Source organism: Chironomus tepperi, unplaced genomic scaffold, assembly GCF_022539635.2.
Source record: "Chironomus tepperi strain 1889 unplaced genomic scaffold, CSIRO-AGI_Ctep_v1 contig_89, whole genome shotgun sequence".
Taxonomy (NCBI): domain Eukaryota; kingdom Metazoa; phylum Arthropoda; class Insecta; order Diptera; family Chironomidae; genus Chironomus; species Chironomus tepperi.
The window spans coordinates 1,562,519-1,576,729 of NW_027226211.1; the positions used below are offsets into that span (position 1 = coordinate 1,562,519).

The following is a 14,211-nucleotide window of genomic DNA, read 5'->3' on the forward strand; positions in this document are numbered from 1 at the left end:
TTTTTTGACATATTTAAAAGATTGAGGATGGGTTTTTGATGTTAACACCTTTTTGAGATTAGCGGAACTTTGAATTGTGTTCAGGTTGCAGATTTGTGATGAGGATATTTCACATTGTTGGAGAGGTTTACAGTTTTATGGATTTGAATGAGATGATTTGAAGAAATGTTTGAATTTAAATTAATAAATTTGAATGTTTAATGTTGAGTTATTTTGAATAATTTGTTAAATGTTTATAATAATGAAAATTGCAAAAAATTGCTAAATTGATCATTTTTTACAAATCTTAGATGAGTTGAACAATTTCTGATCACAAAACTAGTTTTTTTAAAATTCATTTTTTTTAAATTAATTTTTCTCAAAATTCAATTTTTTAATTTTTTTTTAAATTCAATATTTTTTAAGATTTAAAAATTAAATTTGTTCAACTAAAAATTCAATTTTTTCAATTTGAAAATTCAATTTTTTTAAAATTTTTTTTAATTTAAAAATTCAATTTTTCAATTTATTATTTTTGAATAAAAAATAAAATATCATTAAATTTGAATCAAAATTTGAAATTATTGTTGAAATTAGCATAAAAATGTGATGATTAAAATTTACAGAATGTTAATTTTGAAAATGAAAATTCTAGAATTTTTGCAAATTTAAGTTTTATAATGTTAGTAAAATTAATTAAGCATTTAAAAATAAATTTCCAAATTAATTCATCATAAGTTGTCATTTAAACCTAATAATACATAAAAGATATTTAAAGTTTTCAATTGACTTTAGAAAAAGTAAAATTAAAATCTGTAAAATATTTTCAAAAAATTACAAAAATTTGTAAATTTTTAAAAATCCTGAAAATTTAAAACATTTTAAAATAAATTCAATAAATATTATTTTTAAGTCTTATAAAATGTTTATTATTTATTATTATCCTTAATCCTAACTATCATATAAATCCTTTGTACAATCTAATTCCACATTCCTCATTTAAAATTTACAATTTTTTTAATCAATCTTATAAAAGAAATTTGATTAAAGCTTATCACGCAATCAGTCTTACTATAAACATTCCCTGAGTATTCAAAATTAAATATTCTAATTCTATATAAAGTCTAATTATGTAGTAATTCCAGCTGATACACCATAAAGTGCCAATTGTTTTCTAGCTGCTGCAAGTTCAAACTTTAATTCAATATTTTCACGTTCAAGGAATGCTGCTCGGATAGCAATTTCATCTTCCTTAATTCTTCGTCTATCGCGTGACTTTTTAGCTGCTGCATTGTTCTTCTTACGACGTTCAAAGTAGGCATCATCCTTCTCAAATCCATTGCTTGATTTTGAAACATTTAAGGATTCTTGAGTGCTTTCTGTGGCTGTAAATGCAGGCTCATTGTTATTAGCCTCAGGACTGCTTCCTTTTGTCGAAATCCTTCTCATTTTTGGATTATTAATGACTGGATTTCCACCATTAGCTGCATGAATCTGCTCAAGCATTCTCTTCCTGAATACTGCATATTTCTCAGCAGATGCTTGATCAAGAATCGAACCAGCAGCAGCAAGACTTAATGGATCTTTTGGATAAGCTTTGAATGGCCTTGATAACTTTCCATCACGTCCAACAACCATCATCGATGAGTTTGAAGATGTTGGTGATTTTTGTGAGGATGCGACAGAACTTGACGATGAAATATTTGAAATTGTACCATTTGGTGCATCACTGCTGTCCTCATGATCAGCCATTTGTGGAGGTGAGCATGGCTTTTCTGTATTTTCATATCTTTCGTACATTTGACTTGGTGATCTTGCGACAAAATGATTGTCATTGAGTGGCGGTGAAAGATTTTCCAATTTTCTGATTATTGGCCTTCCATCAAACTTCTCAAAGAGTTGAAGCGGTGAATTTTTAATAGCTGCTGTCGTCGAAGGTGATGAATGCTCATAACTGTAGTGATGTTGTGGATATTGTGCAGTATGTTCTGGTGTCAATTTAACCAAATGATTGTGGAGTAAATATTGAGTCTGTTGGTGATGATTTGGCGATTCTTCAAAACTTGAGGGCGAGGCTGTCTTTCGGGTTTCTGACTCAACTGAATCACGTCTTTTGCTGGTTAAATCTAATGCACTTTCTTCTGGAACTTGACGGACCATGGCGGCAGCTGAGAGGAGTTGATGTTGATGGAATGAATATTCGTAAGTTGACTTCATGTTTCGCAAGAGGTTTTGGATTGGTTCTGGAAGGAGGAAATGGAATTTATTAATATTTCTGATTTTTTTTTGCAAATTTGAAATTTTTTGAATTTTTTTGAATTTTTCAATTTTGATTTTTTTTTAAGTTTTTAAAATTCAATTTTTTGAATTTTTAAATTTTCAATTTTTTTGAATTTTTAAAATTCAAAATTTAATTTTTTTAATTTTTAAAAATTCTTTTAAAATTAAATAAAATTCAACTTACCATTTTTTAAATCCATCATGAATTGTGTCATCATTTTCGATAACTTTAAAGTTTTTTTTAAATATTTTTTAGTGTAATTTAGTAATCCAAAATATAATTTTAGCAATAATTTATTATTTTTCACTCTTTTTCGTGTTTAAAATTCTTGTTCACTTAACTCTTTTACAACTTTTTATGAAATGACCAAAAATCATTTAGTCCATCGTTCTTTATATGCACATTCGGCCAGTATGGAGAGAAAAATGAGAAACGATGAAAATTTTCAACCAATCAGAGAGCAGAATGAATTGCAGTAAATGGAGAGAATTAACAAATGGACGAGTACTGTTGTGTTTGAGTTGTGTGACAGAAAAATTATCGGAAATGAGCATTGGAGAATGTTAAATGTGTGATGTTAAGTGAAATTTTTCAATAGTTTTATTATGAAACTCAATTATTAATTGAATTTCAAGTTCAAATTACAAATTGTTACAAAATTAAATTTAAAGTTTTTTGAAATTTCAAATCAAAATCATCAAATTTTAGCAATTTCATAAAGTACGAGATAAAGTCAATATTTTGGCAAAGAACTCCACTTTTCCAGAATAATTTCGTCTCATTAGAAAATCAGAAGATACAAAGAAATAAAAAGAAGAAAGTTAATAAAGGAAAAAGGGAAATAACAAGGGTTGAAAAAAAGAAGAACTGCTGGGTGAAAGAAACTTAAAGAGAAAGGATAAACAAAAAAAAAAATTGTCTTATTGATGGGCGAGTTCTTCAGTTAGGAATGTTTATTTGTTTTTAGATGTTTGCAAATTTTGTGGTTTTTTTTAGATTTTCTTTGAGAATTTGAGTTTGAATTTGGATAGAGTTGAGATTTTGAACTTAAACTTTGTAGTTTTGGATTCAAAAGTTCAGTTTTAAATTTGTTGAGCTTAGATAGGATCCATAAATTGACATTTTCAATGGATTTTTGGTCTAATCATCAGCTTTAAGCCCAAAACAAACATAGTCTAGTATCCGAGGAATTTTATTCAAAAGTTTAAAACTTGAACCATGGATCTTACAGTTGACCTCTGCGTGACTTCGTGCCAAAGCTCAAAACCTGGATTACTAAACTTAATCAATTTTAAAACGACATTGATGAACAATCTATATCTTAAATTAACTGACTATGTGTCTTCAATACTTCCAACCCAAAAATCATACATCACTGATGAACCATCCCACTTAATCCTCTATGAAAACTGCATTGACCATTGGCAATATGTCATAAATTTCTATGAATTTACAACTTATTTAAAGATTTTATTTTTTGCTGTCACACAAAAATATTTTTACCTTAAAATTGTGTATATAATTGTGTATATTTGCTCTTCAATTCACCGAATCATGTCCTTTACCTTCTTATTCTATTCTTTATGGCTTCGGCAATTTAAAGATGATGATTCAGATATTACTTTGGGACACATGTAATTTTCATGTCATCTGTAATCAATATCACAATGTTATAGTACACAGGAAGAATTCACATAAAAGAATATAATGGAATATTGCAATTAAATTTATCATCATAAAATGGAACTAACTATCCTTCCACATTTTGTTTGATTATATTGTTGTCTGCCATTGAGCATTATTCGGATTAAATACGAGGGTGAAATATTCTTTATTTTTTTTCCTACTTTCATATGTGGATTATGAGAAGGGTTGAAAAAAGAAGATGACGTCTGATTATTCATCATTTCCTCATTCCATAAGGGTCATGCAATGGAAATTCATTGCTAAAATGTACGTGCAAAATGAGTTGTTCGAGGTATTTCCATAATATTGGGTATTTTGGATATTTCAATGTTATTAATCGAAGTAAACTTTCTTTTTCTTCGTGAAATGAAGTTTAATTTGATTTTAAAGCATTTAAAATGAAAAAGCTGAAATAACGATCATTTGAAATTTAAAATTGATTTCATTTATTTTCTCCAGTTTCATAGCCAACTTCAGGTTAGTCGGATTAGTTAATCCGGACATTTTTTGACATAAAAACGTTTTCGTGTATTTTTGGTGTTTATTAATTGAATTTACAGTCAAAGCAAATTATAATCAGCAAATAAAGGCAGAAAAGGACAAGGAACATCAAGTATACTAAGTTTCTTCAAGAAGAACAAAAATTTAGTATCAAATTTACGATTATTTCATTTTATTGAGTTTCAAGTTACAGTAAAAAACTGTCAAAACAAATATTCCTGGATGAGATTGCTAATAAACCAAGAAACAACGATCCAATGCATAAAGTGGTAAGCTTTTCATCCATTTCTAAAGTAAAAGATCCACTTGATATTTACAATCAGATTTCCACTGAATTTAAACCATTTTTTGTTTACCTTCCTCACAAAAGTGTGCCAACGCGAGCAGTAAAAAGAGAATCAAAACTTTAAAATCAATTGTCAGAAACTTGCCAGCCCATACACTTTATGTCAACTTACAGAAATCCAATATTCCTCTTATTTCATTTCATTTTGAACTATTATTAATACTTTTGCAATAATAGAGAATTGAAGGGATGAATATTTTGTCAGAAGATTATGAAGAAATGTGGATTAAATGCTTTTTTTTCTTCTCACACTTCTTACAATTTCTCATTGCCTTATTTCTTAGGTTCCCCTTTTTACTCTTTTTTTTTTTTGATTCATGCAAGTAAAAATTAAAGAAAGTTTTTTTGAAAGTATCATCATTCTGATGAAGCAATAACAGATAAAAATATTATGAAGCATGTGTTCTTTTTGAAGCTTATCCTTTACTATGTCAGCCATAATCCTTTTACCTAAAAAAATCTTTTTTTAAGGTCAAGAACTTAGTAGGCTGGAAAATGATCGTGCATTCAAATTTCATAATCCGATGTGATAATTTTTAGACATTTTTTTTTGTGTATTCTTCCTTACTTTTTTTTTTCATTGAGAAAAATGAGTTTGTGAAAGAATTTTTTTGGTCTCAAAATTTTATGCATGAGAAATTTTTTAATTTCAATGAAATATAGATGGGTATGTGGATATCTGTTAATTCATAATTTTCGGTCTGTTTTAAAAGTTTCTGGAGCGGCAAATTTTTAAAATTTTAAACATTTATGAATGGAAGGAAGGGATTTAAACTGATAGTGAGTTGTAAATTGCTCATTTGATTGTGCTGTATGATATGATTTTGGAATTTGTAAGTATTCCGGATGCACATGACGTAGAAATGGTCTAAAATCCGTCTGCAGGACAGTGTAATTCTGACATGAAGGCATTTTCTATTAAATTCGTCCTTAAGCCAGAATCAAGTCGGCCTGTGGCCGGATTTTCCTCTATTTGCACCGTGTATTGTTACTGTGGCATTTGATGATGATGATGATGATGATTGGTTCCTATTGATCCACTGTGAATCGTAGAGCGTTAATAAAGCGATTGAACAAGTCTCTGTTCCGTGGCATTTGTATAATGCTTTTTATACAATTTTAAGAAGAAAAATGCTTAGTTACAGCAATATAAAGTTATATCGAACCGAATATCAATGATCAATTACATATTAGATTGTATGCAATGTGATCTATGCTTTGTAATTGTCCCAGGAAGCACATAGCGTAGAAAAGCTCAATAATCCAGGCACCAAGCTGACTTGACTCTAGCTTGAAGCCGGATTTCTTTGAAAATGTCTCAAAATCAGAGTCTCGATTGCCTGGAGTTAGATTTTCGGACATTTCTACGTCGTGTGTCTTCCGGGTGTTCTGTACAACCAGCAAAGTAAGTTAATTCTTCATTTAAAAGCATTTTCGCTATTATTGGTTCGTAGATAGGTATCGTAGATACAGAATTAGCTCATATTAAATTTAATTATTAAGCAATTAAGTTACTATTAAAATTAGATCCAATAAGAACTACGATATAATTTGATGAGTAACATTTATTCATGCTTAACATAAAACTCGTAATGACAAACAAGTCATCAGGCTAGTCATTCAAGTTACAAAACATTGTCACAAGCAATCGTTATGTCGTAATTCAGCATTACAAAAAATCGGCAATAAACAGTTAATACTTTTCACTTTCTATAACCTAATTACACCCAAAAATTGATTCTAACGGCACTAAAAATAAGTTTGACCGTTGATAATCAATTAGAAAATAATTTTCATAAAAATTGCATTATTCATGTACTGCATATGTATTGCATTATGTTGATGTCATTTGTCATGTCTCTAGAGAGAACATTGAGAATGTCCGAGAGAAATAAGAAGCATGAAAATGCAAATTTATGCTTTATGTATTTTTCTAATGCTCTTTCTTCTAATTTTGCAACCCTTTTGTTATTTCAATTTCTTATGCATTTCTTTTTAAAAAATATCGAAAGATTTTTAAGTAAGTTTCTTAAAAATGAAAATTTCTCAGAAGGTCACTTCCAATATTGGTCATCAGAATTGAAAATATTTAAAAAATATTACAAGAAATCAAGTTGTGAATATGTTTTTGTTATATGTTATTTCATAAGCTTGTGCCATACCATTCAGCATGGACAAAAAAAAAAATGTGCAGTTTTTTGAGGTACTTATGAATTTGTAGACGATGTCTCTACTCCTATGTAAATATTTGATTATGTCGTCTAATAAATAGTAAGTATTGAATAACGGAAAAAGAGAAAAAAAAGTCAACAAATTTTTGTGCATTTTAAAAATAGAAATGAAAAATTGTTGATGATATTCCTCAAGACGAAACATGTGTCGGAATCACAAAAGATCACTTGAAGTGGAAACATCATGTTTGGCTTATCTTGATTATTGTTTTAAAATAAGATGTATCCTTTTACAATAACATTTCCTTAATGATATTTGCGATGACGACGACGACGACGATGGGCTGAATTGGGATTCTGCAAGGGTTAGGCATTCTAAAGTTCAGTACTGTAGTCTTTGTACTTACTGAACTTGTATGAAAAGTACTGTTCTTCTTCAATTTATATGCAAAATTTTAAGTAAGTACAGTACAGTTATTATGCTTTTCATACAATTATAGCAAGTACAGTCCTGTACTTTTGGAGTGTCTGACCTTTGGTATTCAGAAACAGCAATTTATGAATGATGTTATAACAAACACTCGGATATGGGGTTTTGGTCTTGAGTTTCTGACGCAGTGCAAAAGCGACAGTGGTCTAAATGATTAGATAGTCGGCCAGTCGTCTTTAAGGTCCTGAGTTCGATCCCAGTTGAATTCAGGCGTTTTCTGGTTATTCGGTAGGTGATTCGTTCTGGGTCGTTCAGTGTGCAGTGCTGGAGAAAGCAAAATCATCCATTGGGACCAAGCCATTGACACTAAATTTCATCTGAATGAACTTTTGTTACGAATGAAAAGTTATCCTTATTTTGGATGAAACAATTTTGAGTGTCAATGCCTTGATTAGGACAAAAGTCATCTTCATGACACATAAACCATTGTCTTCGAAGGTAAAATTAAAAAACCAGCAGTATTTCAACTAATTATTTAATGATCTTTTATTAAATACATTTTGTACAAATTTTAATCAACTTTAATCATTAGAGTATCCAAATTCTTGAGTTTCTTCATCATCAATAAACCCTCGATATTTCTTAAATAATAATATTTTAACATTTTTCCTTCCTAACAATGTTATTGTAATCACAAATGCCGTAAAGACATTTATGAAACTTGCCAAAATTAGGAAATAAAAGTTAAAATCACTCGTGAAGATATAAATTTCATACGGAATTGTCACAAGCATAATAAAGTAAAGCTTTACGCATATCCAGTACCATTTAAGATGTTCATCAAATCTTGACTGTTCGGAGTGTGAAAGTCTTCGAGATATTATAAAGATTTGAATTCCAGTTATGATCAAAATTATGAAATCAGTAATCCAGATGAAGACAAATAGAAGTGCCAATATTATGACTACATCTGTAAAATGGGTAAAGAATGAGAATTACTATAGTTTTAGAGAATTAGCCATAGCTGGAAGTCGAAACAAAATTCAAGTCGACTGAAAATTCAAATCCACATCCAATTGAATTTTGTATTTAGTCGAGTCAATCTGAGTCGATTTTGAGCTCAGGAAGTAACATAAAATTTCAAATTTACCTAAAGTCTTAAACAGCACTACAAATAAAACTCCAACGAAGACTTGACAGATAAAAATACAAATATTATATTGCCAAAATTCAAACGGAATTGCTCCATACTTCTTAAAGTTTCTGTAATTAAATTTAAGTTTTAAAGCATAAATTCGAAATTAAAAATGAAAATAGTTACATGAGTACGTTGAACGAATGAGATATCATAGCAGTTATGTACAGCAGAATATTCATCATAGATGCAAGGAATATTGAGTTGTATAACGGATTAAAAATATCAAATTCTTGACTCATTACAAAGCAAGTATGCAATACGAGTGCTACAATTTGAGATAACACAAATAATATTATAAATTTTCCATAGACATCTCGTAGTTCTTTGTAAAAGATATACACAATAGTTGTGAATAGCAACAAAAATATTGAGATGAAGTATCCTGAATAAGAAGAAGTTAAAGAATTGTATTAATGAATCTAATACCGAAAAAAATGTCAAAAAAACTTTTTTAGCTCGGGTTAAGTCAAGTAAAATTGTGTAATTTTCAAAAGTTATTAGTAATTTTGATAGGAATTGACAGGACTCCAATGTGGATTTTTTGAACTTTTGGAGGTCTGGGACCGATTTGTTCGGTATTGGTGCGATACGACACGATACTGTACAGTACGGTATAGGTACACCACTGGTACAGTGTGACAAAGATAACACAAATAATATTATAAATTTTCCATAGATATCAACTTGCAAAAATATTGAGATGAAGTATCCTGAATAAGAAGAAGTTAAAGAATTGTATTAATGAATCTAATAGAAACAAGTCATGTAAAATTGTGTAATTTTCAAAAGTTATTAGTAATTTTGATAGGAATTGACAGGACTCCAATGTGGATTTTTGAACTTTTGGAGGTCTGGGACCGATTTGTTCGGTATTGGTGCGATACGGCACGATACTGTATCTTATCTTCCCAGTACCGGTGAAATCGGTTCCTGGATTCCCAAATGCCTGCCAATCTTGTTTTCGATTTAAAAAAAACTTTAGCTATTCAGATCATGAAGATCTAGAACTGCGCTAGGGCGTTTCGCAGCTAATAATTGTTTAACGAATGAGGGCAAGCTAGACCACTTCATTTAGTAGACCAACAGTTTATAGTGGGATCAGATCCACTCCTTTGACATTATTTTCAGCTTAGACAACATAGGGAGACGGTGAGTCGTGTATGATTCCACTGTATATGATTCGAGAAAGGGCAGATGAAAATGTTTCTCTTGAAACCTAGTCTCGAACCCATGAATTTTTGACTAAAATTCTAATATTAATTAAAAAACTTCTCTTTAATAATCTAAAATGCCATTTCAGTAGATTAAATACAGAAAATAACATGTTTCAACTACGTATCTAATCAGAAGTCTATTACAATGTATTAAGTGTTCTTATAGTAATATTCAAAATGACTAATAGTTCGAAATGTATTAAATCTATGTAAATTTCTATGAGAATGAATGAATTATTTAGCTTTTACATACCAATAACGTTGAAAATATAATTGTAATCGCGGTCACAAATCTTCAATATCCATTCTTTGAAATTAGATTCTGAATGTTGTAAACAATATTCTCTGTGATAATATATTACTGCAGCTACGACCACACGACCATTCTGATTAATAATTATAAATGTGAAATTTGAAATTTAAGAAATAATCAAAGTATCCTTACTAGATCAAAATCGTATTCTGATGTTGAACTCGTTTTATCACATGTTAAAGGACCTCGAAAAATTTCATGGTATTTTATTCGTGACTTCGTTATTTTATAAGGTTCACTTTTATCAAACTCGTTCAATAATAAATCATTTGATTGTGACTCATTTGTTGAACAAATTCGGATGCAAAATGAATTACTTTGGCAATTATAATTTGATTTCTCATAAAATTTTAAGAATAATCCAAATAAAATGCCGTAAATAATAATCACAATGACCGAAACTATAAAATTTTTATTCATCTTGCTTGTTGTATTATGACACGCTTACTGGGATGAATTTGTATTATTTGAATAAATTTATTGTGTTAGAAACTAGTTTGAATTTTAAATTTGAGAGTGAAAACAAGTTTATGCTCTCTAATCTCATTTGTGATAAATGAGAATGACAAAATCTGCTTACAATTAAAATTTTGATCGCACAGAGTTGTCATCTGTCGATTTTCTAACTTATGGAAGGCAAGAAACTATCACAGACTTTATCAATTAAAAGGCAAGCTAATTTGTCTTCTAACCAAAGGCTAGTCTAACCAAAGGCTATACTGTACTTTAGTGTATGAATGTTCCTTTAGTGCCTTGTGCCGGTTAAGGTCGAAGCCGAGTTGAGGCTTACCATTAATGAGTGCCGCGAAAAATAAAAGTTTGACCAATGCTAGTCTAGTCAAAGTCAAAAGCCAATATACCTTTCCATAGGCACCAATCTGACAACTCTGGAATTACATTTGAAATCTTAAAATTTTAGATAAATCCATTCTTTAAAGTTTAAATCCGAAGTTCCGAATTGGTGTCATAGATTCGAAAATAGTGTCCTTAGGCTGGCATTACTCTGGATTCGAGTCAAATTTGTCGAAATTCGTCCCCACCCCAAAGTCATGCTGGCCTAACGACACTTTTTTCCAACTATTAAAGCACCTAAATAGCATCTTTATTTTCAATTTTATTTCCATGAAACTTCTCAAATATCAAAATTCTGACATTTTTGTCTCCCAAAAATATTACAGTAGTTCTTATTGCTATTAATAACATTAACAAATCGATCATATTAAATGAAAGAAAATTGTTTTGTACATGCTGAAAAATATATTTAACTATCCATATTAATAAGAAAATTGTGGCTAGTTCTACACAAATCCTGAACCATTTTCTCTCGTAATGGAATTTTGCATTTGATGAATAATCTGGATTTCGCAGAATGATAAAGATTTTAATAGCTGTAAAAATTACGAAAATACCATCAAGTACACTAATGATGAAACAAGCTGTATACACTGTTCTGTATTGATAATCTAAAAAGATTCATTTAAATTTTAAAATAATTAATAAAATTAAACATTAAACTCACGAAAATAAGGTGGAAGCAATACAATTGCGGATATTATTGTCGCACTAATGACATAGACAGCATAAGTTGAAAAGTCAAAAGGAATTTCGGTTTCATTTGTGTAGTTTCTAAAAATTTTGAGAAAAATTGTGAATTTTATATAATTTTAAATCATTCAAAACTTACATAAATGTAAACATTGAGTGTAGAATCATGACTGTTATCCATAACAAAGTGTTTATCACAAACAGCTTCAGTATTGAAAATAGAATTTCTTCTTGATCATCTTCATAATAAAAGTCATACAAATCAACGCAGGTACTCAAAATGTATATAAACATTTGATTTATAACAAGTGCAATTGCACATTTTCCATGAAAATCTCTCAATTTTTTAAAGTAAATGTACACCAAGAGCGTCATTGCATTTAAGACAACTGATATGGAAATTGCTATAAAGAAAATGAAATATTGACAAAAAGCAGACACAGAAATTGCATATGCTTACTAAGAAAGTGAAATATTTTGTGAATTTGTTCATCTTGAGTACAAATCATTAGTTTCCAGCCATCTAGTGCATTTGCAGACTTTTCTAAGCAATATCTTCGATAGTCGTAATGTTTACCATTGATGTAGATTGAAGCCTGAAATTATTTTTTTGAGGTTTAGTCATTGAGGCCCAAACTGAGACCGAGATCGAGACTGCATGGAATTTCTTCGAAGCAGAGCTCGAAGTCGACTCGAATTTTGAAGCTGAGTCGACTTTTCATACAAAAATCCAGTCGACTTCGATTTCTGCTTCGATGTCTCGATTTCAACTAATCTCGAGTTCGAAACCAAAACCTCAAAGTCTTGGTCTTGAGACAAGGAAGTAGTGTTCGACAATTGCATGCAAGTATGCGCATACAGTTACAAGTCTTGCAAACAAGTGCTAGAATTTACATGAAATTGTTGCACTTGTATGCAAGACTTGCGAACTGTATGCGCATACTTGCATGCAATTGTCGAACCATACAAGAAGTCTTGTTCTCAGTCTCAAGAATCCATACTCAGTAAGAATTGCACTTACATGATGATTAAATGAATAAGGTCGACTATCAGATGTAATATTTGTATTAGGTTGTGAAAATTCCATTTTTCCACATAGAGGATATCCACGATAAACAATGACATTACTAAGTTTTATACTCGATGCAGATTTACTTTGATTGAATTCTGTTAACAAGAATTCATCTGAATAGTCATCTGAATTATCCGAGCAAAATCGAAAACATGATGAACCGCGTTGAAAACACTTAATATCTTCAAACATTAATTTTGCTAAGATTCCAAATGCTATCACGTATGACGATACGGTGATTAAAGTTACGATACTTTTTCTACTGATCTTCATTGTTCGGTGAATTTTTAATGACTGAAAAGAAAAGTTTTGTTACGCTTCTCACTACAAATAGAAAAAATTACAAAAATATTCAACTTTATCGAGTGACTTCAGCGCATTTTTGTCCCAGCGATCAGTAATTGCTTACAAAATTTAATCTTGTAAGATTCAAATCAAAGAATTTTAATATTTAACGGTTTTTTAGAAAAAAAAAATTTAAATTTTTAAAGCAACGCTTATGAAATGAAAAATCATTAATTTACATACATAGATATGGATTTGGGCTTCCAAACCAATTGATACCGGAATAACTTGATGTCACGGAGCTAATGCTTCAAACGAGTGCTTTCTATGATGTTTATTTGCTAAGATATTGTCCCTCACCCAGCCAGTCAGTACCATACCATAGTCATCATAGCCTGTTGTCAGATTTTGAATCAATTCATCGACTTGTAAACTAAACGAAATTTTCATCGAATTTTCGAATTATTTCGTAAAAACACTTCTTATCTTCGGAATAGAGAAGAAAATATTTTGCAAAATTTAATTTTCGCACTGTTTACATTATCGAAAAATTCCTCGAATCGATGCACTACATTGACTTTCACATGAGGTAGCGGATATCTGCTGTGATGCTAATTTTAAATTTATTTTATTTATTCCAAGAAAATTGCAGATAAACAATTGATTATAGATTCATGACTAATATTCAATGAAATTTACGGTGAAATGAAATCATTTTAATTAGAACGGTGTTGGTTGTTTGTAAGTTGAGATCAACGACCAAAGGTGAATGACAAACGGTGTGAGTAAAGTCAGTAAATAGTATCGTAAGGCAAGGGTGACTAGCCGGGAGCCTGATTTTGCCGAATCCATACAGAGCAAATGTCATAGTATTCAAACCTTGACTGAGAAGAACTCTCTTGACTGCATGACCCAGGGCATATCAATTCAACTGACCTAGCCACAATTTGTGTGTCGCAAATCACACAAATCGAGTTGGAAAAAACACCTGAATCCAACTAGACTTTCTCTGAGATCGAAGCCGGGACCTTTGAGTCGATTGTCCAACTGCCTAACCAACTTGATCATTGCCACTTTAAGTTGAAATATATTCCCAAAGGTACTTCCTAAACCAGATTCAAACTCATTTAATAAACAAAAGAAAAACACAAAAAGTCGAAAAGAATTTTTTAAATTTTAAATTATTTATT

At 30.2% G+C, this 14,211-nt stretch overlaps 3 protein-coding genes across 3 annotated transcripts; all 3 read right to left on the bottom strand.

Annotated features, from left to right (window-relative positions):
• Positions 1-1,107: 1,107 nt before the first annotated feature.
• On the bottom strand, positions 1,108-2,546 carry gt (transcription factor giant). Its single transcript, XM_070635393.1, has 2 exons — positions 2,444-2,546; positions 1,108-2,222 (listed from the first exon to the last, which is right to left on the bottom strand). Exons 1-2 carry the CDS (start codon positions 2,475-2,477, stop codon positions 1,108-1,110), a joined length of 1,149 nt encoding a protein of 382 aa, XP_070491494.1. The 5' UTR covers positions 2,478-2,546.
• A 5,429-nt stretch (positions 2,547-7,975) lies between these two features.
• Positions 7,976-10,665, bottom strand: LOC139086797 (G-protein coupled receptor Mth-like). The gene is made up of 5 exons (XM_070635394.1): positions 10,252-10,665; positions 10,060-10,192; positions 8,716-8,974; positions 8,545-8,657; positions 7,976-8,364 (listed from the first exon to the last, which is right to left on the bottom strand). The coding sequence occupies exons 1-5, from the start codon at positions 10,537-10,539 to the stop codon at positions 7,976-7,978; spliced, it is 1,182 nt and encodes a 393-aa protein (XP_070491495.1). The 5' UTR covers positions 10,540-10,665.
• Positions 10,666-11,047: 382 nt separating this feature from the next.
• LOC139086848 (uncharacterized) lies at positions 11,048-13,016 on the bottom strand. The gene is made up of 5 exons (XM_070635463.1): positions 12,686-13,016; positions 12,125-12,260; positions 11,804-12,068; positions 11,639-11,745; positions 11,048-11,582 (listed from the first exon to the last, which is right to left on the bottom strand). The coding sequence occupies exons 1-5, from the start codon at positions 13,007-13,009 to the stop codon at positions 11,209-11,211; spliced, it is 1,206 nt and encodes a 401-aa protein (XP_070491564.1). The 5' UTR covers positions 13,010-13,016; the 3' UTR covers positions 11,048-11,208.
• Positions 13,017-14,211: the final 1,195 nt, after the last annotated feature.

Coding starts and splice junctions, on each gene's coding strand:
- gt (XM_070635393.1), bottom strand. CDS start 2,477: ATGATGACACAATTCATGATGGATTTAAAAAATG. Junction 2,223..2,443: donor CATGATGGATTTAAAAAATG/GTAAGTTGAATT, acceptor TCCTCCTTCCAG/AACCAATCCAAAACCTCTTG.
- LOC139086797 (XM_070635394.1), bottom strand. CDS start 10,539: ATGAATAAAAATTTTATAGTTTCGGTCATTGTGATTATTATTTACGGC. Junction 10,193..10,251: donor CAGAATACGATTTTGATCTA/GTAAGGATACTT, acceptor ATTATTAATCAG/AATGGTCGTGTGGTCGTAGC. Junction 8,365..8,544: donor AGTGCTGTTTAAGACTTTAG/GTAAATTTGAAA, acceptor CCCATTTTACAG/ATGTAGTCATAATATTGGCA.
- LOC139086848 (XM_070635463.1), bottom strand. CDS start 13,009: ATGAAGATCAGTAGAAAAAGTATCGTAACTTTAATCACCGTATCGTCA. Junction 12,069..12,124: donor CAAAATATTTCACTTTCTTA/GTAAGCATATGC, acceptor TTTTCTTTATAG/CAATTTCCATATCAGTTGTC. Junction 11,583..11,638: donor ATTGCTTCCACCTTATTTTC/GTGAGTTTAATG, acceptor GAATCTTTTTAG/ATTATCAATACAGAACAGTG.